The 26,685-nt window shown below is 42.2% G+C and overlaps 1 protein-coding gene across 2 annotated transcripts in view; it reads left to right on the top strand.

Annotated features, from left to right (window-relative positions):
• PIEZO2 (piezo type mechanosensitive ion channel component 2) overlaps positions 1-26,685 on the top strand; it is a 338,300-nt gene that overhangs the window by 173,939 nt on the left and 137,676 nt on the right. For both annotated transcript variants that reach the window (XM_054164079.1, XM_054164078.1), the window contains exons 5-6: positions 6,254-6,416; positions 23,793-24,003. In XM_054164079.1, the coding sequence (XP_054020054.1) occupies positions 6,254-6,416; positions 23,793-24,003 (374 nt within the window). The remainder of the gene's footprint in view (positions 1-6,253; positions 6,417-23,792; positions 24,004-26,685) is intronic.

Raw genomic sequence — 26,685 nt, 5'->3', positions numbered from 1 at the left:
GCAGACGAAGCCTGTGGGAATTACACTGCAAACATCTATGGCGATGCGTGAATTACTCTGAAATAGTAGATCCGCTTGGAAATATCAGATGTCTCATGGGGACCAAACAAGATGAATAGGAAATATTAGCACCTGGGCCTCTCTTCCTTAGTTTATCGCCTGTAAATGGATATAAATGTTACCTAGGAGCAGTTCTATTCAATCTGTTCCTTAGAAATAAACCAGCTGCTATAGGAAACCCCTGAGGGGAAGAAAGAAAACACAGCACAATAAGCAGTGACAAAAATACTCTCAATTATTTTTTTAAACTATGTTTAGCAATAAAGTTCAAAATATTTTGTTTATTCACTATAAAATCAAGCTTTTTACAGACCCTTAATTTAAAGGCATCATTTGATTTATCATTCAACATAAGCTTAATTTTGTGATATAATGCTGATGCTGAATTAATTTGAATTCTCTTTAAGACGGACTAGTTCGTTTTTTCCCCTATTTTTTTTCTCTGTAACAAAATATTATATATTTAGAGTTTGAAGACTATTGGTTTTCCTTGTACATGTGGAATATTTTATATATTAGTCTGCATGTTGCTTTACACAAAGTTTAGTGTCTCTCTCTCTCTCTCTCCACATATATATATACACACACAATTTTACCGGGGTTTTTTTCCCTGCTGGAGCTGTTGCAATTTGAGTTCTAATAGCTCTGCTGCTTTTCTGGTTTAATTCTGTAAGCCACAAATATAGAGGAAGGCAATGTGTCTGCCTTCCACTCTAGAGAAATGAAACCAGACCAGATAAGGCAGGATTAACCCTTCAATGTTCAGCAAAGCTTTGTGCATTCGGTAGAGGACGGCTAATCCTAATTTGACAGAAATGGGTGTTCTGGAAAAGAAAAAAAGGAAATTTTCTTTTCAGAAAATTCAAATGATGTTTCCTAGAGCACCAAGCAAGAATGTAATTTTTAAATTACACTTTTTATTCCAGAATATTTGAATTTCTGTTTTCTAGTGAGTGTGGCCATCAGAGAGGTGATTCTTCCCCATTACTCTGCTCTTGTGAGACCCCACTTTGAATACTGTATCTGGTTCTGATGCCCTTATCATAAGAAGACTCTGAGGGGACCTTGGAGCTGCCTTCCAGTACCTGAAGGGTACAGGAAGGCTGGAGAGGAATTTTTTTGTAAGGGTGTCTACTGATAGGATAAGGGAATAGTTTTAAGCTTAGGGAGAGTAGGTTTAGACTGGATCTTAGGAAGAAGTTCTTCAGTACAAGGGTGGTGAGACTCTGGAATAAGCTGCCCAGGGAAGCTGTGGATGCCTCTTCCGTGGGGGTACTGAAGGCCAGGTTGGATGTGGCCTTTAGCAGCTGAGTCTAGTTGAGAGGTGTCCCTGCCCATAGTGGGGAGGTTGGAGTAGATGATCTCTAAGGTTTCTTCCAAGCTAAGCCATTCTGTGATTTCTATGACATGACAGAGCAGTTTTAACCTGTATATCCACTGCTAACTCTATTCTCAATAGAGATAAACCATGAAATTTTGGCTAGTAATTTCTATAAGCACCAATAAACTTCAGAAATGGACCTGGAAAATAATTTCTGTATAAACACAGACCATGAAGATGATCTTTCTAAAGCAGTTTAAAGCATGTAGCCTAAAACAAGGAGACAAAGGGGACACAGACTGGCTGATAAGGAAACTGCTTTGTTAGGGAATTGTTGATATAATAAACCAATTTCACATATTGATGCAGAAGTCATAAATAATGACAGAAGTGATTGTCAGGCATTGGAGCAGGCTACCCAGGGAGGTAGATGAGTCACTGTCCACTGATGTGTTCAAAGAACGCGTAGACATGGCACTTCAGGACATGGTTTAATGGCCATGATGGTGTTGGGCTGATTGTTGGACTCAATGATCTTAGAGGCATTTTCCAACTGAAGCAATTCTATGACTCTGGGTATTCCTTTTGCCCCCCCCAAAATTTGTTTTTTTTTTTTTTGTTGTGGAGGAACTCTCAGAACCCTACCAGTAGTACTCCCTTGTCTTAGACATGTGTGCAAAGCAATTTACTTGGTCAAAGAAATGAAAACATTTCAACCCTGTAACAAACAATTTTTATTTTTATTTTGGAGGTGTGTGGGTACTTTTTGTTCTGCACCTATACGGAAGAACAGAAGAGGGGGAAAAGCTACTCTTTACTGTAATTACATTTCAGAACATGTTTCCGACTGAATTATTAAGCTCCAGTCAGAGATACCTATTTCAATTAAAGTTGACCTGTAGGTAAATAATTTAGTTGAGGTGAATAAATGATACTGTAGCAGTTATAGATCAAGGGCTATAACACATTTATTATATGCTGAGATTCTTCCAGGGATTGAAAAAAAATAAAAAATCCATTTCTCTAGGAGATCTGCTGAATAGGTTTCCTGTAGTTCTGTTTTAACTTGGTCATCAGAGAGCTTCCTTTGGAGCGTGGAGCACAATGCACAGTCTGTTATCAAGCGCAAAATATGACCACGTGTGAATGTGCAAATACAGTGAGAAATGTTTGTGGAATGGTTGCAGTATTTACCATTCTTTTCTTTCTTTCTTTCTTTCTTTCTTTTTGTGCTGCCAGAGATAACAAGTGGGAATAACTGATTTTTGGATCAGCTGTGGCTGTGAAAAATTGAGGAGCAAATTGCTTGGGGTCGAATGAAGCAGTTTATTATTCTGCTCTAGCGAAGAATATACATTTCCCCTCTTTTGCAAGTCATCTTTTGTTTCCTTTTTAATTATCACACCAAGGTCAATTTGTTTTCCTTTTCACGGGGCGACAGGGACAGCATAGATTTGTGACCGGTTTTGATGAATAAACTATTCATGTGCAGGGCTTTTCTCTGCTTTGTGGTTAAGTATTGCCGTTCAGCCTCTGCAGTGCTAGCCTGAGCCGCACGTTACATCTTTCACAACAACATGCTAAATGATTTATTTTGCAAGATCAGAAGTACTTGGTTTGGGTTAGTGGAAAGAAATGTGAGCCGTGACAGAGGCAGTGCTCCCGCAGGGCTCTCCCCTTGTTCTGGGGAGGGGTATATGTGAAGGAAGACCCAGCGTGGCTCCACAGGAGTACAATGTGAGGAAGGAGAACCTGGTGCAAGTAAGGCATGTGTATCCGAAGGCTGCTGTATTCTAATTGGTCCAAGTGTGGCTGAATCTGATGGAATCATGCTTTAAGTTCAGAAGTGCTGCAAAAATATTTATTTGATGGCACTCCGTGCCTGTGCACAGAAAATCTCACTTACAAGAAGTCTTACATAAAATAATCTGCTCCATTTTTCAATGAAGCTAGCAAATTTATACTGGCCTTACACAGACTAATACCCAGTTCAGGGACTTTCTTGTTTTTTTCAGCTCTTCCTAAAAAAGTACCAGGGTGATACTTTCAGATCCCAGAATTCAGTTTTCATTGCCTGTTATTTAGTAAAACTACTCTAAGAGGTGGCTTTCACTGTAATGAGTGCAAGTAATTCATTAGAGCTTTGTGAATCCCGGGTGCCCTGGGATTGTTGGGAATTAGGTTCGGTGAACATGAAATTCTTACTGCCTTGTCTAACTCCTCTTCAGTGGCAGAAAGAGTGCTGCAAAATGACCAGATGCCTGTAAAGCCTGTGTTTTCTGTAGTGTCAAACAGATTGGCTTCACCTTCATACACTGACTGACTATACAGCATGCTTTGCTTGAAGCAGCCTGCACAAGAAACATGCAAGCAATCCAGCAAGGATTTTGCCATCTAACCCTTTTAGAAGCATTTCAATGACCTACTGAATTTTTCCCTCTGCTTCAGTGCAACTTGAAGCCATTTGCAATGTGCTTTCAAGCTCCTTAACTGCTATGCAATGAATGGTCATTCAAGGTTAATCTATAACAGCAAGAGCATCATCAGAGGAGAAACTTTTCTGGTTGCATACTTGCAATTTCTTTTAAAAGAAGCTGCAATTTCAAATCTGAAGTTGTTTTCCTCAGGCAGCACCTTGTAAGCTTATTTATTAAGAGGAGAGAACTTCTCATTCTCTACAACTCCCTGACAGGAAGTTGTAGTGAAGTGGGTGTTGGTCTCGTCTCCCAAGTAACAAGCAATAGCACTTGAGGAAATAGCTTCAAGTTGCAGCTGGGAAGGTTTTGTTTGGATATTAGAAGAATCTTCTTCACTGAGCAGGTTCTCAAACACTGGAACAGGCTGCCCAGGTTGGTGGTTGAATCCCCATCCCTGGAAGTGTTTAAAAGATGCAGAGATGTGGTGCTGAGGGTTGTGGTTTAGCAGCAGATGTGTTAGTTAGATAATAGTTGAACTCAATGGTCTTGAAGATCTTTTCCAACCAAAACAAATCTGTAACTCTGTGTCTCTGTCTGAGCATGGGAAGAAAAAGTAGATATTTATAATTTTCCCTCTCTTGCTTTGAAGTAATTCCATAGTACAGAAGGCTCCATCTCACAACTGTCTACAGGGCAGTATCCTATAGTCTTGCACATTTCTCACTGCTTTTCTTGATACACTCGTTTGTACCTGTTGAAACAAACATTAAAGCTGGCTTTCCAGTCACTTAACTTTATTCCTACTTTGGGTATGTGTTATTTTGCAAGATATATAGCAGTGGAAGAAGTGGGTTAGCAGCAGTGATAGAAATGTAGGATTTGATCTTGGACATATGAGCAGGCCAACAAAATTCCTCACAGTGGTTGTATTGTAATCTCATTAGAGGCTTTTTAAATACTCTAGACCTACAGTTGCAACTAATTCCTTCAGAAACAGGTTTGTTGCTTTGTTTAAGATTCAAACCTGGTAGTGTTATGATAACGAAGAGGCAGAGATGATCACTGAGTATTTTGGGTTGGAAGGGACCATTAAAGGTCATCTATTCCAATACCCCTGCAGTGAGCAGGGATATCTGCAACTAGATGTGGTTGCTCAGAGCCCCATCCAACCTAACCTGGAATAAAGGTTTCCAGGGATGGGTCTTCTCTCACTTCTCTGGGCAACCCATGCCAGTGTCTCACCACTGTCATGGTAAAAAAAAAATTTCATCTAGTCTACATCTCCCTCTTTTAGTTTAAAACCATCACCCCTTGTTCTGTCACAACATTTTGCATCTATAAACAACCTATCGAGGTGTTCTACCAGTTCAGGCTATGCAGAACTATTCTGCTTCACTTACCTATGCCCAGGCAGCTATAGAGATGCCTCACCTGTCCTCAGAACTGATTATGGATGTAAGTTCTGAAAAAAACCAAACAACCAAAATTAAATTAGAACTGGAGCTGCATATGCTGTGTATTATGTCTTCTCATTAATAGTTAAAAGGTCAGTAAGTCCATGCAGCAGCTTAACAAACTGTTCATTGTGCCACAAACCCAAGCTCTCCATTCAGGGACCACATCCAAACCCATATTTCCCAGCCTGAACAATTCAATATGTCCAATGAAGCAGTGCAGTATTTTTTTCTCAACATACTTTGAATCTAATTTTACAAATCTTGTGGAGGTTTTCTTGGTGAGGGACCTAACATTTTAATTCAAATTTAAATATTTGTACTTAAATATTAGCAGTTAAATACCCCAAAAGGTATTTAAGAGGTCTGTATTAACACAAAAGAAAGCATATTAAAATATTACAGACTTTCTGGTCATTCTGCTGTCTGCCAGGAACGATTAGGACACACTTAGGAGTGCCATGGACTCCATTGTCTTTGCAAAGGATGGCAGTAAAGGAAGCGTGGTTTACACACATAGAATCAACAAGGTTGGAAAAGACCTCAAAGATCATCAAGTCTAAGGACCTTCCAAGGACATGGACCTTCTAGAAACTGGACTCTGTTGTCTTTGCCAAGGATGCCAGTAAAGGGATTGTGATTTATACACATGGGCCTTCTAGAACCTCAGCTGAAGTCTCTGTTCTGGAATTTGAAGGTCATTGATGTGTTACTCTTCACAAAATTGAGTTAATCTAAATGCTAAGTGTCACTAAAATGTGACTATATGAGCTCCCAGGGAACAGTCAGCTTTTCTGTACTCCTAGAGAGCAAATATCTCACTGTCTGGAGTTCCTTTATCCCCATCATATTGTGAAGCTTCTTTTCATTTTTTGGGGTGTTTTGATTTTTTTTTAAACCTCAAATTAACTTTCTGTTCCAGTTAAAAATGTCATTAGAAGTAATCAATGTTTCTTTGTGTTTTTATGGATCTTTTTTGTTTGTTTGTTCATCCCATACAGTGTGAAAGGAGCAGATGCTGGCAACGTGATCAGACTCTTTGTACCAGACATTGGGATGTTCATCGCCAGCCTGTCCATATGGCTCATCTGCCGCAACATGCTCCAGAAGCCACTAACGGAGGATGCAGCACAGTGCAACCTGCAGTTTGAAAATGAGGAGATGGTATCTGATACTACATGTTTCTCTCTGCATGGCTTTTAGATAATAAGTCACCTTTGGCATTCCTGTCTGAGGTGTTGTTGGGGAGGCACCCACAAAACAGACAGCAACAGCCACCTGAAAACCTCCACTGGACTCTCTCCAGTAGTTCCCTGTTTCTCTTGAACGGGGGAGACCAGAACAGGACACAGTAATCCAGATGTGACCTCATTAGGGCACAGTAAATGGGGAGAAAAAACTCTCCTGATCTGCTAGTCACAGTCTTCTTAAGGCACCCTGGGAGATCATTGGTCTTCTTGGCAATGAGGGCAAGGTGAACGTGTTGTCCACCAGCACTTCTCCACAGAACTGCTTTCCAGCAGGTCAGCTGCTCACCTATACTGGTACAGGGGCTTATTCCTCCCCAGGTGCAGAACTTTACCCTAGTTGAACATCATTCCAGCCTGTCATCACAAATGACTCTTAGGAGAATGGAAGAGAGGCTGTGAATTACATTCATGGAAAGTTACCTAAAACTGTGATCATACTGAGTGAGCTTGAGGATCAGGAATGGCTCAGCTGGAAATATGGATCTGTTTGCTGTGCATTTTGCTGGTGGGAAGAAGTGTGGCAGAGACACTGAATTCAGAAATGTCCACAGAAAGAGGGAAACCATTTTGTGATACAGAAACCCACAGTGGGAGTTGAGCCCAGGGTGCAGAGAAATTCCAACTGCTTATCTTAACATGTTTTTTATCAGACTGTCTTGCATGCCTTGGGTCTTCTTTTCTGTCTTCTTTTGCTTATGGGTAGAATGTTTTTTCCTTTCTAAAACTCCAGTTTTAGGGCAGACAGTTGTAACTTGCTCATCACAAATAAAGATGGCACTGTCAGAGTGGTGCTGCTATAGAGAGGAAAGAAAGCCTCTTTGCCTGTTGCCTTGTTGTCTAGGTTGTGGAACTGCCAGAACCTGGTCGAGTTTAGAGCACAAGTCATGAGTATCAGAACTGTGTTTTACATTCAGTTGTAATTCTTATGGGCTCTTCTGGCAGCTGAGGATTGCCTGAAGATTAAAGCTGTTAACTAGACATTGGAGGATATGTAGACCTTGGTCTGATGAGTGTGCAGAAGCTTTTAGTGTGTGTCCTGGAATCTGGTTCTATCAGCTTTTAAGGTGCTTTATCATTGGAGCTGATGGAAAATGGATTTAGCAGCAGCCTAGAATGTGGGGCTACACCTATAAAGGGAGATAAAAGTATTAAGGAAGTGTGGCTAGCATGAATCACAGAATCATAGAATGGTTTGGGTTGGAAGGTACCTTTAATGGTCACCTAGCCCAATACCCTTGGCACTGAGCAGGGACATCTGCAACTATATTTGGTTGCTCAGAGCCCCAAACAACCTGACCTGGAAAGGTTCCAGGAGTGGGACTTCAATGATTTCTCTGGGCAACCTGGGCCAGGGTCTCACCACCCTTATGGTTAAAAATGTCTTCCTTCTCTCTAGTCTTAAGTCTCCCCTAATTTAGTTTAAAGCCATCACCCCCTTGTCCTGCCATGACAATCCCTGCTAAAAAGTCTATCCCCAGCTTTCTTCTGTCTCCTCTTTAACTACTGAAAGGCCACAAGAAGGTCTCTCTGGAGCCTTCTCTTCTCCAGGCTGAACAACTCCAACTCCCTTAGCCTGTCCTCACACCAGAGGGTTTCCAGCCCCCTGATCATTTTTTTGTGGACCTTCTTTGGCCTTCTTTCAACAGGTCCATGTCTCTCCTGTGCTGAGGACTCCAGAGCTGGACTTAGCACTGCAGATAGGGTCTCAGAAGAGTGGAGCAGAGGGGCAGAATCCCCTCCTTCCACCTGCTGCACACACTGCTTTGGATGCAGCCCAAGGCATGGTTGACTTCTGCACTGTAAGTGCACATTGCTGGTTCATGTCCAGCTTTTCATCCACCAGTACTCCCAAGTCCTACTTCACAGGGCTGCTCTCAGTCCCTTCATCCTCCACCCTGTTAGCATGTTTTGTGTTCAGCCCATCTCTTTTAAGAGTTGCATTATAGCAGAGTGGGCTCAATGGACTTCCTTGAAGACCTTGATCTCCTGGGAAAAAAAAAGCATAGATGTGCATAAACCAGGAGTAAGCTGATGGCAGAAGCTCATAAGAAAACCAAAAGGGCATGTTTAGGCTCCCCTGAATTAAGAGGACAGTGTTAAGATACTCACTTTCTGTTTTCTTCAGCTGAGCCTCAAGTCTGGGTCAAAGGGAGCTTGGTCTCCTGGAGAGGATTGGTGCTGCCTTCCAGGCAGGATTCAATAGTCATTTCCCTGGAATACAAGGCAAAACCTGAGCTAAAACACTGATTACATACCACAGAGTGTAGCTTTAAATTGTCCTTAGACTGGCTACCTCAAAAGCAATCCACCAGTGCAGCTAAATGGTCCAGAATTTTCCACAAAGAGTAGGAGGGAGAAGGGAAAAAAACTTTGACTGCAAAGCAATATTGATACTGGGCAAACAGAAATCTGCATGAATATATTTTACTTCACATCAAAAAGCAGCAAATATTATTTATGTTCTGTGAACTGGATGTGTGATAGAATATTTAGAGAACACAGCAGCTGTGTTTAGATTTAGTGACACCCAAAACACTATCAGAGGCTTTTTATGTTTTTGAAATAAAGGGATAACAGTTACTGTCATGTCAGGTGATCCCCAGGGCTTTAAGGAATTCTCATCTTCACAGCTGAAATGATAAGTTTGCATCAGAACAACCTGCTTGTTTTTTAATGATGGAGTGAAATGGAGAGTGGAAAATTAAATACCTATTAAATACATTTTTCCAGCCTTCAGCTTTCTCTTTCTAGGTGTCTGCACGTAACATCCTGGAATCGTTTCTGCTAGTTAGGAGGAGCCTGCAGAAGCAGCTGAATCTGCTAGGAATATGTATTTGGCAGGGCTGACTGGAAGGAAGCTAATGCATATGCAGAGCATGCAGCTGAGTGTCTGAAGCTGGGAGAATATTGGCATCGTCTAAACCAAGTCCAAACTGTGTGGGTTTCACATAATTTTCAGTTCTTCCTTGGTAGAGTACATAGGGAAAAGTGAAAACTAAGGAAGAGGTCAGTTCTTTGAATTGTGCCTTAGCTGACTGATGCCTATGGCTGGATGTTGGTGCTGATCTCAACTGATGCTGTAGCTCCAGTGAATTAGAAAACAAAAAATGAGTTGCATCAGTAACTACCTATGGACAAACCCTTCAGGGGAAGTGTTGCATTTGGTACTGTGCCTCCAAGGGAAATACTTCTGAGTTTGTTAGACCAACCCTGCAGGCAATTCTAGAGCTGAAGAGCTTCAGCTGAGCATCCCTGCCACCAGTCATCAGAGATTCATGGTATGAGGTTTTGTTAAGGATGCATCAACTGATTGGAACAGGCTCAACAGAAACATAGCACAGTCTCAAGCTGTGCCAGGGGAGGTTTAGGCTGGATGTTAGGAAGAAATTCTTCATAGAAAGAGTGATTGGCCATTGGAATGGGCTGCCCAGGGAGGTGGTGGAGTCACCATCACTGGAGGTGTTTAGGAAGAGACTGGATGGGGCACTTGATGCCATGATTTAATTGATTAGATAGTGTTGGATGATAGGTTTGACTTGATGATCTCAAAGGTCTTTTCCAACCTGGTCTATTCTGTTCTATCCTATTCCATCCCATCCTATCCTATCCTATCCTATCCTATCCTATCCTATCCTATCCTATCCTATCCTATCCTATTCAAAAGGACTTGTCCAGCCCCAGTGATTCTGTGATTCATTTTTCAGGTTGCTAGATGTCTAGCCATGGACAACTCTAGAAATCAAGAAATCAACACTGTGGCTTCCAGGCAACTGCAGACAGTTGGTCTTGCAGCTTTACCTTTTGGCATAAAATGATTTAGTTTGAATGATTCTCAGACATCTGCTTTGTGTGGGGGTGAAATAATTCAAGAATTTGATTAAAAACTAAAACTCACTTTATTCATTCCAAGACTTATATATAAGAAAACCTCTTACGTAGCTGTTTTAATGCTTCTAAGAGTGACTTTTTCAAAGCTCTCTGTGAATCCATCACATTTCAGTTGAAAGATTGCCTGGGGTTAAAGAGCAGTTTGTGCTGCTCAGTAGTCATAGCAGTTGCCTTCAGGAATCAGCTGTAGAGTACAGTGGGGCAGATTGCTTGTGGATTGGGATGCAATTCAAAATAAGAAGTATCAGCATCCAAATTAAGGATAACAAGGATTCATTGAAAAAATGGATGTCCTTCTTCATTGCACTGCCTCCAGCTTTAAGGGAAGCAGATCTCCAACAGAAAAGTGCATTCTACAGAGCAGAACTGGGAAGGGAAGGAGGAGGCTGTAAGGCAGCGAGAGGCTCTCAATTATTTGTAAGTAACGATATCCCAGGAATAAGCAAAGAGTGTGGTTTTAATTAACAGTGAGTCATGAAGTAGGAAGGTTTGCCAGATACCAGGCTGCGGTCCAACTCATTACCACCCCTAAATGGTTGCACACTTGGAGCAAACGTGTCTGCAGGCCTTTTTTATTAGGGCTCAGAAAATTTAAAGCAGGTGAATTCAGCTGGAGACAGGCCCGGATTGCAAAGGCTGAAAAGCACAATGCCAGTCACAAGGTGTAAAAGGTAGAAGAAAATAAGAAAGAACAGTTAACTTCCAGCTGCAGCTGAAGGTATGACACTTTTGATTTAGTGTAGATGGTGTTTTATGTGCCAAAATGCAGATATAGTGTCATAGGTATAACAAAGGAAGTAAACTTTTTCTTGAGATGGTGGAGGAATTGCCTAATAAGTGATGAGGGAAATTGACCAATTTAAGCTTTGGAAGAGGTGTTATCTTAATTGAAATATGCAGCTGTAGTCTCCAATGCAACTTCCTCCTGTGAACTTGCCCTTTTGAGCTTATTTCTCATCCATGCACTTTTAGTAAGCAAATGGGACCACTAGGTCAGTATTTTGTCTGAGGGAAGCTTGATCCTAGGGCCTTTACCCCTCCTTTCTTCTGTGGAAGGCAGAGATTTGCTTGGGATCTCAGCAAGGAAAAAGGCAAGGCAAGACAAGGCATTTTTTTTAAAAAATAGTTTGGGTAGAATGTGAGGAGAGCTTGGCTTGGAGTCAAGATACTGAACTGGAGTCAGGGGGACCAGCATGATCCTCAATTTGGCCATGAACTTGTTTTGTGTCCTCAACTCTATTGCTTCATCTGTCTCTCAGCTTCTGTGTCTCTTGGCCAAGAGGAGCAGCAAAAATGCTCCTTTTCCTGATTTTGTCTTTCTAAACAGTGAGAGGGCTATTTGTCCTACACCTGCACTGGGCATGTAGCATATTGAGAGCTCTCATTTGGTCCAGGTCTCCATGTGTGACTGCACTAAATACAGGACAGAATAGATACATATGTCCCACGCCTTGTCCAAGGACTTCCTAGTCTAGAAACTGCCCATTTAGACCAGAATCCTCATCTTGAAAGCAGCTTAGAGTCGTAGAATCATAGAATTGTCAGGGTTGGAAGGGACCTCAAAGATCAGCCAGTTCCACCCCCATGCTGTGGGCAGAGACACCTCAGGTTGCTCAGAGTCACATCCAGCCTGGCCTTAAAAACTTCCAGGGATGGGGTTTCTACCACCTCCCTGGGCAACCTGTTCCAGAGTCTCACCACCCTCATGGGGAAAAACTTCTAACATTCAGCCTGAATATACCCACTTCTAGTTTTGCTCCATTCCCCCTAGTCCTATCACTACCTGACACCCTAAAAAGTCCCTCACCAGCTTTCTTGTAGTCCCCCTTCAGATACTGGAAGGCCACAATAAGGTCTCCTGAGAGCCTTCTCCTCTCCAGACTGAATAGCCCCAACTCTCTCAGCCTGTCCTCACAAGAGGAGAGGCGCCCTCTGATCATCCTCATGGCCCTTCTTTGGACATGTTCCAGCATGTCCAAAGTACTTACTGAATAAGGACAGCAAGCAAGTAAGGGAATGCCTTTTCTCCATCTCCAGCAAAACAATTTCTTCTGATCTACTGAGAGACTGGTTTTCATCCTAAAACATGTGGTTTCAAACCCCTTCCAAAAAAATGTTGTTTTTTTGATTAGAGCTACTATGGATAATCTTGTTAAACATATAATTATCCAGACCCTTTTTAAAACCTCATTAATTTCTTGGCTTCAGTGGCATCATGAAGCAAGGACTTCCACAATTTAATAAGTGCTCTCTGATTTTATTTTAAATGTAACACTATTTAATTTTATGGAAGGTCCCTTGTATGACATGTTATAAACCAGAGCGAGATGGTATAAGGGAAATCAGATGGATGTATTTATCATCTTACATATTTATCCTCTTAAAGGCAGGCAGGCCCTGTTCTTTTTTCAATGTCTTTTTTCCCTTTAATTACTTTTTACTGAACTAGCTGTATTTATGCAAAATTCACTTGAGTTACAGATAACAGCAGTGACAGCATTTGAGTCAAGGTCTTGATTTAATTGACAGCATTATGACATTCATTCTCTAGACTCAGATTGTTGGGACGGACAATTCTACTAGCATAGCACAGAATCACAAAAACATTCAGGTCAGAAAAGACACTCAGGATCACTAAATCCAACCATTGACCCTACTCTACAAGGTTCACCCCTGAACCATATCCCCTGGAACCACATCCAAACCACCTTTAAACACATCCAGGGTTGGTGACTCAACACCTCCCTCGGCAGCCCATTCCAATGCCTGACCGCTCTTTCCATGAAAAGTTTTCCTGATGTCCAGCTAAACCTACCCAATCACAAATTGAGGCTGCTCCTTTTTATTCTATCGCTAACTACCTGTGAGAAGAGATCAACACCAGCCGCTCTATAATGTCCTTTCAGGTAGTTGTAGGGAGTGATGAGGTCTCCCCTCAGCCTCCTCTTTTTCAAACTAAACAGTCCCAGCTCCTTCAGTTCCTCTTCATAAGATGTATTCATAAGTTTTATTCATATCACCTACCTGGATGTCCTGTATAGTATGGATAATTAGCTCAGCTTAGAGTACAGCTCCAAGAAAGATCTGCTGCCATAGTCCTTGTCGTTGCTCACACTTTGCCATTTGTCTTGCCTTCAGATGTAGAGATTTCTGAGAGGGACCTGGGGGTGCTGGTCGACGGTAGACTGAACATGAGCCTGCAGTGTGCCCAGGCAGCTAAGAGGGCCAATGGCATCCTGGCCTGCATCAGGAACAGTGTGGCCAGCAGGAGCAGGGAGGTCATTCTGCCCCTGTACACTGCACTGGTTAGGCCGCACCTCGAGTACTGTGTCCAGTTCTGGGCCCCTCAGTTTAGGAAGGATGTTGACTTGCTGGAACGAGTCCAGAGAAGAGCAACAAAGTTGGTGAGGGGTTTGGAACATAAGCCCTATGAGGAGAGGCTGAGGGAGCTGGGGTTGCTTAGCCTGGAGAAGAGGAGACTGAGGGGTGACCTTATTACTCTCTACAACTACCTGAAGGGAGGTTGTAGACAGACGGATGTTGGTCTCTTCTCCCAGGCAAGCAGTACCAGAACAAGAGGACACAGTCTCAGGCTGCGCCAGGGGAGATACAGGCTGGATGTTAGAAAAAAGTTCTATACAGAAAGAGTGATTGCACATTGGAATGGGCTGCCTGGGGAGGTGGTGGAGTCACCATCACTGGAGGTTTTTAGGAGAAGACTTGACGGGGTACTTGGTGCTGTGGGTTAGTTGCTTGGGCGGAGTTGGATTGGTTGATGGGTTGGACGCGATGATCTTGAAGGTCTCTTCCAACCTGGTTTATTCTATGTATTCTATGTATTCTATGTATTCTATGTATTTCTTCTGAGCTGTTTACAGCGGTGCCCACGACCTTGTCTAGGTGACTATCCCATTGCTCTTATAGCCTGCAATATTTTTTTCTAAGAATCAAACATTCAACATCTCATTGACACAGGGACTTTTGGCCTTTATTTCTCTAAACATCTTCTTCTCATATACAACTTCTTCAGAGATAGCAAAGGATGGCTATTGTGAAAAAGATTACAAGGAAAATAAAAAGGAGAAAAGTACTTCTTAGAGAAGGCTGGACTTTCTTGGCTTTTAGCTTCCTGATGACACCTCTTTCATTCCTTCTTTCTTCTCCTCATCCTCTCTGTTTAGCACAGCCTTGGCTTACCTTTTCTAATTAATTATAAATATTCCTTTGGTTTTGAGCTCTGGAGAGCTAATCACAACCCAGCTGATCTTAGTCTACTTTGAACATGGTGGGAGTAGGATTTAATACCTTATTTCTGAGGTTTAAAAAGAGTTGTTGAGGTTCCCTTATCACTTTGCTCATGATGTTTGTAGTGGTGAAGTTTGCCAGACCTTCCCCAGCTGCCTCCCTCAGTAACAATTCTCATGCATCTCATCTTAACAAGGGTCAAAAGTTTACAAGTTACATTAGCTTCTTGGTTTGATGCACATGTCTGTGGATAAGTCTTAACACAAATACCTAATTACACTGCAGCAGTGCCTTGGCTACAGAATGTTACAGACCACAGTACATGAAACTTCAGCATGCTCCTGGCCTGTTTTGGCCTCAAACATGACATGAAGAAATCCTTCTTGTGGCATGTTTTCAGCGAGGGTACTGCTTTGCTCTTCTACCAATCCTCAGTTCAAAATGTGGAGATATAGACATATTAACTGGGAGATGAAAATCCTGGAATGCTATTGCCTAGGGACAGTTTAAGTGATGAACAACACAGCACAAGAAGGAATCTCTGGGGTCATGGAATTCATTCTGCTGCTATCGCAGGCAGCTGTATCACATAATTCCCTCTGGAAGGTAGGAAGTACCATCTTAGAAACAGGCCAGTTTTTCTTCATCCTATTGCTCCTGATGGGACCCTCTTCTGTCATTTTGCTTTTCTGGTGTTTAAAAAGCATCTAATTTAGATTGTATGTGTATTCAGAACTGCATTATAACCTTTTCTATTTCTGTTCTTTTACTTCAATGTGCTGTTTCCTTCTCTCGCATTTGTTTGATAGGATCATAGAATTGTTGGCTGGAAAAGACCTCAAGGATCATCAGGTGCCACTGACAACCTACCACCACCGTACCCACTAAATCATGTCCCAGACTGCCATGTCTCTGCATTTTTTTAGCTCCTCCAGGGATGCTATCTCCACCTCCTCCCTGGGCAGCCTGTTCCAATGCCTGACCACTCTGCCAGGAATTAAATCTTTCCTCATATCTAATCTAAACCTCCCCTGGCACAATTGGAGGCTATTTCCTCTCTATCTCTGAATTCTCTCTCACTCTACCTCTCTGATATTTTGGGAGAAAAAAAAGCCATACTTCTTTAAAGGTTGTTCTGTAATACAAAAGAAGCCAAGTAAATTTGGGTTCTCTTACGGATTAAATGTGCCATTCTGCTGTGGCTCTTCAGGGTGGGACTGAAGAACTATCCAAGCCACTTGGCAAATACTGCAAATAACCATAGCACCATGCTTGGGTTATTTACCATCCTTTTTAGCAAGATGGATAATGGTATAATGTGCATATTTTTTTGGTCCAAGAATTACTCCATGTGGGTGCCTGTGCTGCTTCGCATACCTGCACGAGATCATTTAGAGTTTGTGCTGAATTATGCCTTGTAGTCATAACCCAACTCTTCCTATTTCCTTTTCCCAAAAAAAAACCAACAAACCCCAAGTTGAATCATCTCAGGCCAAACCACTGAACTCTGCTTGTGAGTTCTCCTCTCTTTTGCATTTGGCTTATGTGCCTGACAGCTTTTTCAAGTCAAGATGTGAAACTCTTATTTCCATGTCAGCCAAGTGAGTCTTGTGCTGAAATCACTTGGTGTTTGCTCAAGTGCTATAGGTACCTCGGGAGGCGAAATAATCTTTAGCCCTCTCAGTACAATAGCTATTGTATACTGGATTTAATGAGTTGCCTTCCTGTTATCCTACTTCAGAGCTGTGCTTGTCTTTATCAATGTTTTATTTTTCAGTTCCTCTGAATCACTGAATGTCTCTGGCTCTCTGTTCTTCAAGTAAATGGCTCAATCCTTTTTTTTCAATGAGTGACTCTTTCCCACAGGAGATTTCACTGTGGAAGTGTCTATCTGGTGTTACTATCAAACACTGCAAACACACTGAATGTTGTTTATGATAGTACATCCCTGGCGAATTTATCCAATGCTGTGCAGGCCTTGAACCCAGGATTTGGCTACTTGAGATCTACCAGTGGTAAATTTTTTCATTGAGAGCTATAGGACCTAAAGTTAATTTCACATTAGTTTTTCTTTTGCAGTGATTCACATGAGTAATACAAATTTTAGATTACTATTTAGCTTCCCAGTTGCCTCTATCTCATTAATGTTGCACCTACCAAAATGTTCACTGTGATTGTCTCACACTTGATTTCACAGAATCACAGAATGTATCTGATTGCATGAGGCCATCCAGTCCAACCTTCAATCCAGCATTGAAGGCTCAGCACTAGATCATGTTCCTAAGAGCACTGTCCACACGCTGCTTGAACAGGGATGGTGACTCCACCACTGCCCTGGGCAGTCCATTCCAATGTTTGAGAACACTTTTAGTGAAGAAATATTTCCTAACATCCAGCCTGAACCTCCTCTGGTGCAGCTTGTAATCATTTCCTCTAGTGTTGTCACTTGTCATCAAGAAGTTGGCCCCCTCCTGTCTCCAACCTCCCTTTGGGTAAATGTTTAGATTGTTTTAGTTGAAAAAGACCTTTAGGATCATTGACCCAACCATTATCTAACACTACCATGTCTGGTGCTAAACCATGTCCCTTAGCAACACATCTCTGCATCTTGTAACACCTCCGCGGATGGGTTTGCCAGGGTGTTCCCCTGAAGTTACTCAGTGTTATTTTTCTTTCCTGGCTATTATTTTTTCTTTCCCTGTGCATGTTCCCCTTTGGCTTTCTGAAGATCCACCTAAGCTCCCTTTGAACACTATGTACATTTCATGCAAGATGGCCATAAAGAAGATTACTCTTGCTAGGCAGCCGCATTTCTGTAGTGCTTAAGTTGAAGGACACACGAGGGTTGTTTACGTGGAAGTGTTTGTATCAATTCTGTGGCAGAAAAAGGAGATAAATCCATTTCTCACATGCTGATGCTTTCAGAACAACTGTGGAGTTCTTTGCTTTCTTGCAAAATTGGAAATTCAATAAATGACTGCCTTAACATGGTCTAGTATTGACTGCAGGTTGAAACTGCAACCATTTGTATCCCATTAAGGGCTTGCAGTGCTTTTGATGGTAAAACAAGTAACGGTTAAATTTATTTTCTGTCCAAAGCATATTATGTTATTTTGGTTATTGTTTCTCTATGCACTTCTATATGTGCATATTTATGTGGTGATCCTGAAGGCAGGAATCAATTTCTCATACTGCTGTAACTATCAAACTGCGCCAGGGAAAGTTTAGGCTCGAGGTGAGGAGAAAGTTCTTCACAGAGAGAGTTGTTGCTGTCGGAATGGGCTGCCCAGGGAGGTGGTGGAGTCACTGTCCCTGAAGGTGTTCAAGAGGGGATTGGACGTGGCACTTGGTGCCATGGTTAAGTAGTCATGAGGCCTTTGGTGACAGGTTGGACTTGATGATCTTTGAGGTCTTTTCCAACCTTATTGATTCTATGATTCTACTATGATTCTGTCTTATTTCTAAAGATAAAGGTTAAACACCATTTTGAAGGGGTTAAAGATCTTTGTTTAGAGGCAACTGCTCTAAAAGATAAGTCTGTCATGTTATGGTGTGTCCCATCTAGCTTGAATGCATCACTTAGGCACCAGGGAGGCAACTGAACCCAACCAACGTCATAACAGACAGAGAGAGACTATTTCTGTAGTTCTGCTGGCAAAGTTGCATCAAATTGCTTGTCTCAGATGATTTCTAAACCAAAAATGTTCATTAAATTGTTCTTTTAAATGAAAAGGCAGTCCAGAAACTGGGGTGTAGTACCAGCTTGAACAGACTTATAAAACATGCCTAATAAATTGTATCTGTGCTACTCTTATCACAGGTATAGAACCAAAATATGATCTCTGATTGAAGATATCATTGTAGGAAGTACTATCTTAAGTGTCTTCCAAAGAGGGAATTATGGTTTTACAGTAACAGTGACAGCAGGGGCCATAAGCATGTTCCTTGGGGCATTTGATCTTCAGGTGAGCAGGAAGACAGTCCAGTTGATTTTAAAGAAACCAGTGCAGCCAGTCAGGACCAGAGATTAGAAGACTGCTGAGGTCTGGGATGTGACAGCTACAGTGATTCTTCTGGAGACTGATTAAAATTGCCAGAATGAGGTCAGACCATGCTGACTTGCTCACTCTTGCCTCCTTGTGAGGAAGGCATGCCTGTCTTTTCTGCCAGCCAAACTATACACCTTAAGGCTAACCCAGATCATGAAAGAAATTCTCTGGTACCACCAGCAATAGATAACACAGTTGGCTCTGATGTACAAGTGCTCCTGTGCTGAGCACACGTACCTGCAGCTGTTTGGGTAAGGCTGTTGTGGGAGGTCCTAGCATGGAGCAGGCTCTGGGAAGTAGCTGGGTGCTGGGGTGGGGCTCTGCAACCCAACAGCCTATTTAGAGGCACCTGGGTTGGGACAATCCTTGATGTCAATACAGGCTGGGAGATAATGGGATTAAGGGCAGCCCTGTGGAAGAGGACCAGGGGGTAATGGTGAATGAAAAGCTCAACGTGAGTAGAAAATGTGTGCTCACAGCTCAGAAGCCAACTGTATTTGGGGCTGTATCCAAAGCAGCGTGGGCAGCAGGTGGAGGGAGGGGATTCTGCCCTCTGCTCTGCTGAGACCTCACCTGCAGTGCTGGGTCCAGCTCTGGAGTCCTCAGCAGAGGAAAGACATGGACCTGTTGGAGCAGTGCCAGAGGAGGCCTAGATAGAAAGAACTTTTTTACACCAAGAGTGGTAAACACTGGCCCAGGTTGCCCAGAGAGGTGATAGAAGCCACATGCCCGGAAACCTTTGTTCCAGATCAGGTTGGATGGGGCTCTGAGCAACTTAATCTAGTTGCAGATGTCCCTGCTCACTGCAGGGGGCTTGGACTATGTGACCTTTAAAGATCCCTTCCCACCCAAAGCATTCTAAGGAGGTGTTTAAATCAGTGAACTTGTGCACTGCTCTGCAGGAGGTTGCTTCAGGCTCTGGTTCACAGAAGTATTTAAAGAGCATGACCACTTGACAAGCAGGTTGGTATGGGATCATGGCAGTGCTCCATGCAGCCGAATGGCAGGTTGCTTTTCTGCCCCCTGCAATCCAAACTGTTGGAAAACACAGTGTCATCTGGATATCAGGTTGGATAATGAGGCTCATCACTGCATCTCTGTAAGTTCTTTAATGCCTACATGATACATAAACTAAGTTGACCTGACACAGCAGGATCCATTTAACCAGTGTTAAAAGCTCAAAGCTATTGAAAGCAGTTGGTAAACTTGTATTTTTCTTAGACTTGTTTTTAATTTTCTACCTCCTGTCTGTTTCCTGATTCTAACTGGGAGGAGATGTCAAAATAGTGCAGAAGAGGCTATTTGTCCAGCATTTATGAGCCTACTAGAAGGAGGAAGCACCTGAGCTCTCGTGAGAACTTATTCTAATGACATGAGTAGGCAGACATTCTCATGACCTTAGCAGTGTGTGCTTGAGAGGTCACAATAATTAATGCAATGGTTTCACAGGGATGGGAGTTGTGCCCATTCTGAGGCTTGTGTATCCTTAGCTGTAACAATTCTGGTGGGTTACACTGAAACTGAATTTTGGAAGTTTCATGAGGGTCCCTTCCAGAATCAAGTCAATAAATAACCAAATTTGTGTTTACAGGCACAATGCCATTAAAGGTAAGTATAAAGCAAGGAGTGTTTTGAAGCAAGAATGGGGTTTAGGTTAGAATTCAGACTTCCTGTTAGTAAATACATCTCTGGGACAAGAGGAAATCTTTGTGCAGTAGTGTTTATACTGTACCAGATGAAACATTTAGAAGTTGGGTATTAGTAAAGCAGCCCCCAAAGCAGCTAATGGACGTTCTGGCCCTGTCCACAATTGTAGCTGCCATAGCTGCTACAGAGGCTGTACTGTTTCTTTGCCTGTTCTTTATCTCAATGTGGCAGTTTAAGAAAACGTTGTACAATAAATCCTCCTGGGACTTCCACACGATTGCTGAAAAACCTAAACTGCATTTAGTTTGTTTATAGAAAGTCCTGGGCCCCTGCTCTACAGAGCAAAGGTCATGGAAACACATGTTTATGGCTTCACAAATGCTCTATACTCCTTGAATGCAGAAGTTTATTTGATTTAATCAGCATCCACAGGGATCCTGTAATTGCATAATAAGTAATTTATTATGGAAGTAAAAGTATTTTTTCTATCTGGAGCCTATGTAGCATGGGTTTGTAGCTTTAGACTAATCCACATAGTCAAAAGAGCTTTGCAAAAGAGTCTGGCTGGAGCAATGGTGTTCTGTGATGAGCAGGTCCTTGCTTGGCCCATTTAATCATCAGAAAGTGTTAAAACAACAGACACGTTATCACTGTGTGGGATCTAAAAACTGTTCACTGTTTGCCTGCCTTCAGCAATTTGAAGTGCTCAATGGGAGAAACTGGGAAGCTGACTCAGATAAGCCAGTAGTTGAGTGATGAATATGAGAGCGGGGGAACCCAAAGTTTGTCCTTTTGACATGCACTGGAATGTGACCTTTCAGCTCCTTGACTTCAGCTTGGATATGGGATACAAATGTTTGTACATAGAAAAATAGCAAGCTTGTAATTGTTGAGCTGTCATAGTCTTTTTACTAAGATAATCTTGTACTAGGTAATGAAGCCCACCATGAGGGTAGACAATAAGGCTAAGGACTCCAGTGTCATCCTCAGAAGCACTTACAGATAGGGAAGAGAGGGATGAGGAAGCTAATCCACCTCTTCTAGAGAGCATACTGGTGTAAAGCCCCGGTCTCTGAACTCAGGCAATCCTTGCACAGCTGTATCATTGATAACTTAGGCTGTGCTGAAAAGCTGCAAGCCAACATGTATCTGCCAGGGAAAAGCTTCCAGGATTGCAGGTTATGGTTGTTCATAGAAACATAGAATGGCTCAAGTTGAAAAGGACCTTAAAGATCATCTAGTTCAAACACTCCTGCTGTGGGCAGGGACACCTCCTACTTGCTCAAAGTCTCATTCTGACCGGTCTTCAACATTTCCAGCAATGATGTATCCACTTCTCTGGACAACCTGTTCCAGTATCTCACCACCCTCATAGTAAAGAACTTTGTCCTAATGTCTAATCTAAATCCACCCTGCTCAAGTTTAAAACCATTGCCCCTTGACCATTGCCCCTTGTTCTGTCACAACAGGCCCATATTAAAAAGTCCATCTCCATCTTTCCTGTAGACACCCTTCAGGTACTGGACCATTGAAAGTTTCGCTTTTCACTGGTCATAGTAAGCTGAAGTCACAGAGCACAAGAGCCCATCCAGAAGGAGCAGGATTGCACCCAATCCTGGGAGCAGGTTTACCTAGTTATTACAGCATGAGCAGAAATGGTCGTAATGTTAGCCTTTTTTGGGGCAGCTGTAGCACAAGTAAGAGGAGAAGGTAGCCTATGGTCAGCATTGTTTCTGAGTATTTCAGTAGCACCTCTCTAGGTAGGAGCTCAGGAAAAGCAGAGATGAACAGATGCAGTGCCTCTTTGTGCTGCATGGCTCAAAATGTGATGGCTGCATGTTTGGGCTGCCATCTCCTCTCCATTATTTTGCATAAGGATCCAATAATTCCTATGTTGAGAGCTGTAGAAGTGAATGGTGACAATAACAAAGCAACTGAAGTGCTAAATATTCCATTTAAATTGGGTGTAGCTAAGGAAATAGGCAGCTATGTCCCAGAGAAGGTTAGATTTCCCAGATCAGCCCTACTGTATTTAATACACACTTCATTCTCAGGATAGCAGGCACTCCTGAGGATAAGCAGGCTTTTCCTGGGCATTCACAACATTGTTAGTGCTCCAAAGTAAAGAGGAGAAAGTTGGCACCAGGTTTAGAGGTGAAATGAAGGAAGCCACGGGGGATTTTGTTCCTTTGGGAATCTCCATAACAAAATGGTGGTGAGGCATTTGGTTAAGCAGCCTGAGGGTTCAGCTGTTCCTTCTGCAATCTTATCTGTTGGTCTGGAATTTTGTATTTTCAGAGGTCAGTAATAAATATTAAAACTTGCTGTTCTGTTGCAAAATAGCAAGGATTTGTCTCTCTTGCTTTCACACATGGAGATACTGCTTGGCCAGAACTAACGTTAGCTAATACACATTCGATTAGTGCCAAGGCAGCAGTGCTGTATTGCACCAAGTGAGAACCTGGCTCAGACCCACTACTTTCTTTTTTCTTTTTTAATTATTATAAAATATGCCCCTACATGTCTGTGAATGACAATTTTTTTCCATAAAGTGTATCTTTGGGTGGGCCTCTTGCTAATCCTGCCGATTCTCACCATGGGTTGATGATTTAGTCTGCATCACTCAGTAGCTGTGTATCCCTTCTGGTCTCCAAGATACAACGGTGACTTGATGGTGAAGGGGCTACTGCCAAATCCTAACAAACTCCTCAAGTATGAGGGGCCTTCATACATTTCCTTCTTTTCCTTTTTCCATTGTGTAGTTCTAAACCACCAGTCTTATTTCTCTTGATAAATGGTTGCAGATCACTCAGGCTTTCACTACTCTCTTGCTCACATTTTCTCCCTTTCTTTCACCACCAGCCAATTTCACCATTTCTCGTTCTCTCCAGAAGTTTCTGCTTAGTGTATTTTTTTTCTCTCCCAAACTCCTTTCAGTCACCAGTGAGTTATCTGTCCATTTGTTTCAGCCCTTGTTGCCCTGTCTCAGATCACTCCTAGGTTTTGCATGTAAAGTCTGAGAAAGAGTTCATGGGGAAGGGTTTGAAAACTGAGATTTGTTGAGGAACACCAACCAGGAAGGCACTCGTGCTTAGTGGCTGGAGCTTATACCTGAAGCCACTGAGTCAGAGGAGATTACGAGATAATGGATAGCATGATGGAATGAATGCTGAGCAAACCAACCCGAATTTCCTATAGTAATGAACAAATAGCCTTTTGTGCACATGCAGGAGGACTGCACTCTTCCTCAGAGACAGCCCTTAATACCCTTTTTTCATGAGACAGAGCTGAAGTGGGAACCTTCAATGTACAACTCTAGCTTTAGTTCATCTTCCTTCGCTCTCTCGTTGTTTGCACATAGTCAAAGATTATAAGAAAACTTCATTGTTAAATAATACATATGTGGTTCTAATTTCAAATTATTTTCTCTCTTTCTTTTGCATTCTCTTTTTCTCTTTTAGGCTGTTAGAGAAAAGTTAGAGCCAGATGATGCTTTGATATATGAAGAAGATCTGGATGATGAAGACTGTGGTGAAGCAGAGTTCGAGGAAACCATGAAACTAAAACTGCTGCGTCGAATTGCCTCCCTAGCGTCCAGACTGAGGGAGTTTATTGGCAACATGATAATCACCACTGGAAAAGTTGTTGTTACAATTTTACTTGGTTCAGCAGGTTGGTGCATTTGAAAAACTTTCCTCCAGAGCCCATTAGATGAGACATTTAACAAATGAGTTTTCAGCGCTTGGGCACCTGTGGGAATAACAATGAAAACTGTGAAGGGAAAAGAAATTGCTGCTGATTTTAGTTAAACTAACTGTTTGGCAGATGTTGGAATATGGTGAGCTGCTTGAGTTTTTTTAATTTATTTTTTTTGGTGGTGCTAGTACTGTGTGGCCCTGTCATCCTGTATATGACTTGCATGGTTGATGTTAGAACCAAATGGTGAATAGTTGCTTATTATCGAATTATAGAATGAGTTGGCTTGAAAGGGACATTAAAGATTGTCTAGTTCCAGCCCACCCCCACCCCCCTTCCATGGGCACCTCCTACTAGACCAGGTTGCTTAAGTGAATATATATTGTATAAATGACTGACTTATAGCTGCCTTCCAGTTCTGGAAGGGATCCTACAGGAAGGCTGGAGAGGGACTTTTCATGAGGGTGTCTAGCAACAGGACAATGGGGGAATGGCTTGAAGCTGAGGGGGAGAGTAGGTTCAGACTGGATGTTAGGAAGAAGTGTGAGGGTGTTGAGACTCAGGAACAGGTTGCCCAGAGAGGCTGTGGATGCCTTCTCCCTGGGGGTGTTCAAGGCCAGGTTGGATGAGGCCTTGAGCAGATGAGTCTAGTTGAGAGACATCCCTGCCTCTGGCAGGGGGGTTGGAGTAGATGATCTTGAAGGTCTCTTGCAATACAAACCATTCTATGACTCCATATATTATAATGGGACTTCATAGATTTAATTCCACCATTTCCAAGAATAAAAAAGAACTTTATTCACACAGATTTAAAACAAAACAAAAACCCAGGAAAGATTAATAGATCAGCCTTTTCATGTGTAAAAAGAGTGCTCAGTAGACCATGTTTTGATGGCCAACCATTTTATAAGACTTTTGAACTAGTGCCACATAATCAGCCACAGCCAGAATGAAAGTGTGCAAAATCATGCAGTTTCAAATCAGCATTTATCTGCCTGCTCATGTTTGAATGGAGTCCTTACAGCTATGTTAAGTATGTGTTTATAATTTATAAATACACTGCTACATGAAATATAAAACAATAGTAAAAAAAGAAAAAAGATATGGTGTGATGAGAAGTGATCAGGTCCTTTTAAGAGGACTACTAAAAGGTGGCCATTGTAGTAAGGCAGGCTCTTTCAGCAAGGTAAGATTATCTGACAGCCTTACCCATAGTCTAATAAATGTGAAAAACAGGGGAAGGGGAAGTAACTTATGTGGAGCACTGTGGGGCCTGGCATCAGGGAAGAGAGATGCCATTAAAAAGCCCTTTCAATAGCCTGATGCTATTCTGAAGTTACATGGGTGAGCATCACTCAGGGAGGAGGAAGGAAAAGAACCACACAGTGGTGGCAAGGCACAGTTTCTCCTGAGCAGTGATGTGCAGCTTGTCTGTTGGGACTCCCAACATGTGCCAAGACCTGGGAGGTGTTCAGAGTTACAAAAAAGACTTGAGGTCTGGGGAGCCTGTATTCCAGGGAGAGACCTTGATCTTAATTAGTTAAATACTTCCTTACTTACTGTGCCAAGGGAAAAAAGAAGAAAAAACAAAAAAAAAGAAAAAGATGAATGGTGATTTGAGTGCAGCCTTAGTACTGACAAAGGTACAAAGGGCCTCCATTTTTTTTAGCAGACATCTCATCTAGTAGAAGTTATAACATGAGCCAACAGTTAAGTGGTAAACCTGGACAATTTCAGACTAGAAGTAAATTTTTTCACAGCCAAAGTAATTGACCATAATAAACAACTTATTTATGGGTATAATGAATTCTTCTTCTCCTGAAGTGTTTAAATAAAGACAAAGCACCTCTTTGAAAGAGGAAAGGAAATAGACATAGGCTTGGGGCAGAAATTGCTGGGTGAGTTTTTGCAGCCCACATCATGAAGGCAGTGGGAACAGATGATCCCTGTGGTACTGTCGTGCTTTTGACTCTGTGAGTCTCTGGAAACATCAGCAAGTTACAGATTGGAGCAGAGACGGATTACCCCAGACTAAAGACTAGGTCTAAAGAACCATGTAAAAGATGTGATGATGAAGCTGAGGTAAAATGGCTCTGGATAAGAATCTTTACAGTGCCTTGACTCAGTCCAGCTGGGAACTGCCCCCCAAAACCGCAGCAACTGGCAAGATGCAGCAAGTTCTCTTGCCAGAGTGGCTGGTCCAGCTGCCAGGAGCTTGCAGGTTTGCCGTGAGGAAGGTGGCTCCTAGACATGCACTAGTGAAAAAAAAAATTGAGGCAGATGTCCTTTTTAGCTTCAATACTGTTACTTTAGAGACTCCACTGGACTGCTGTACTGGATGTAAGCTTTTTTATGTTTTCTTCTCATGGTGGCCAGTCATAGACATGTAGGTCTTTCCTATTTCCTCATTTTTGTAGGCTACCGGCAGAGAATTGGCTCTTTAACCACTCAGATAATTTCACAAGTGAAATACTTTGCTGCATGTGAAAGCAAGCAAACCATATCCTCCTGTAAGACAGCAGAGTCTTTGCCATATGTAAATTACGAGTTTCTAAAAGTTAAAAATATCTTTTTAATAACAACTTTTAAAAATCAGACATTGAATATTCTCTAGATATTCTCTAGGCCTCTTCACTTTTCAGTATATGCATCAGGCCT

The sequence above is a fragment of the Dryobates pubescens genome, chromosome 9, assembly GCF_014839835.1.
Source record: "Dryobates pubescens isolate bDryPub1 chromosome 9, bDryPub1.pri, whole genome shotgun sequence".
NCBI classification, from domain to species: Eukaryota; Metazoa; Chordata; class Aves; order Piciformes; family Picidae; genus Dryobates; species Dryobates pubescens.
Note: the sequence above shows the minus strand (reverse complement) of the source record. Positions and strands in the feature narration are given on the sequence as shown.